At 59.9% G+C, this 1,062-nt stretch overlaps 1 protein-coding gene across 1 annotated transcript; it reads left to right on the top strand.

Annotated features, from left to right (window-relative positions):
* Window positions 1–100: 100 nt before the first annotated feature.
* Window positions 101–705, top strand: SPRG_16923 (hypothetical protein; the record flags this gene model as incomplete). Its single annotated transcript, XM_012356588.1, has 2 exons — window positions 101–615; window positions 658–705. Coding segments are annotated over 2 exons (563 nt in total), but the record flags the coding sequence as incomplete, so codon positions are not given.
* Between the last annotated feature and the right edge of the window lie 357 nt (window positions 706–1,062).

The following is a 1,062-nucleotide window of genomic DNA, read 5'->3' as shown; positions in this document are numbered from 1 at the left end:
GACAACCCGCACCACGAGACCAATCGTGGCGGCGCTCGAAGCGCTGGCCGTTGTGTCGCCCGCATCGATCTCGGCGGTTGCAGCCGCGTGGGCGGCGCAGCTGCCCCCGCCGACGCAAAGGAGCGCGATGTCGCCTTGGCACGGTACCGCTACTTTCTCTTTCCATTTGTGCAGACGCTCTACGCCGTTGCGCCGCACGAGAAGGCTCTTGTCGCGTGCTTGGCGACGCAGTTCTTAGCGCTGCTCGGAGACGTTCGTGACGCGACGCCGCTGCCAGCGTTGACCGATTACGTCATCCGCGACATTGCTGTCGACCCGACGCACTGCGCCGATTGCAAGATTCTTCGGGAATTCCTTAACGATGGCGCGATGCGTCGTCGAGTGGGTCGCCTCGCGGCGCTCTGTGATGTCGTTCGCGGTACTCTGCACGCGCACCCGACGCGGCTCCGCGCTATCAAGTGCCAGGGCTCCGAGTCGGACGACGAGGACTCGATCGAGAAGGAAGAGCAGCCCGGGTGCGTCTCTCGCTGCGCCTTTTACCGATACACGACCCAGCAAAACGAGTTGGACGAAGACATTCGTATGGTGGCTGCCGTGGACGCCATCCTCGCCAGCGTACGAGGCAAGCGCCGAGACGAGAGTGCCATTTCGGATCAGCGAAGTCCCAAGCTCCAACGGTGCAGCGACGACCATCACGACCACTAGGTGCAGTGGACTTATGAAAACTTTCAGTGTCTTGTCACCACATGTGCACAAGTGTTAGCATGCCGTTGAAACTATGTATTGTATGGTGTTTTTATGTAGTACGCGGAGGTAGAATGGCAATACAAGTAGGAACTCAGACGCTCTTCTTGACTTCCATGCCGCGCGCAACGCCCTTCTCTTCGTCTTGCTGGCTCGCAAACGCATTGAAGATCTGCTCGAGCGACGTCTGGCACACCGAGTACTCTTTGAGCGCGACCGCGACCTTGTGCGCCTCCATCTTGGCAAAGACGTCCGAGAGCTTGAGCTTGGCGTCGACGCTGTCGTGGAGCTTGAAGCGGCAGTGCTCGTTCTGGCGCT

This window comes from Saprolegnia parasitica (genome assembly GCF_000151545.1).
Source record: "Saprolegnia parasitica CBS 223.65 unplaced genomic scaffold supercont2.514, whole genome shotgun sequence".
Lineage (NCBI taxonomy): Eukaryota > Oomycota > Saprolegniomycetes > Saprolegniales > Saprolegniaceae > Saprolegnia > Saprolegnia parasitica.
The sequence above is the reverse complement of the archived record's forward strand: the minus strand, read 5'-3'. Positions and strand labels throughout refer to the sequence as shown.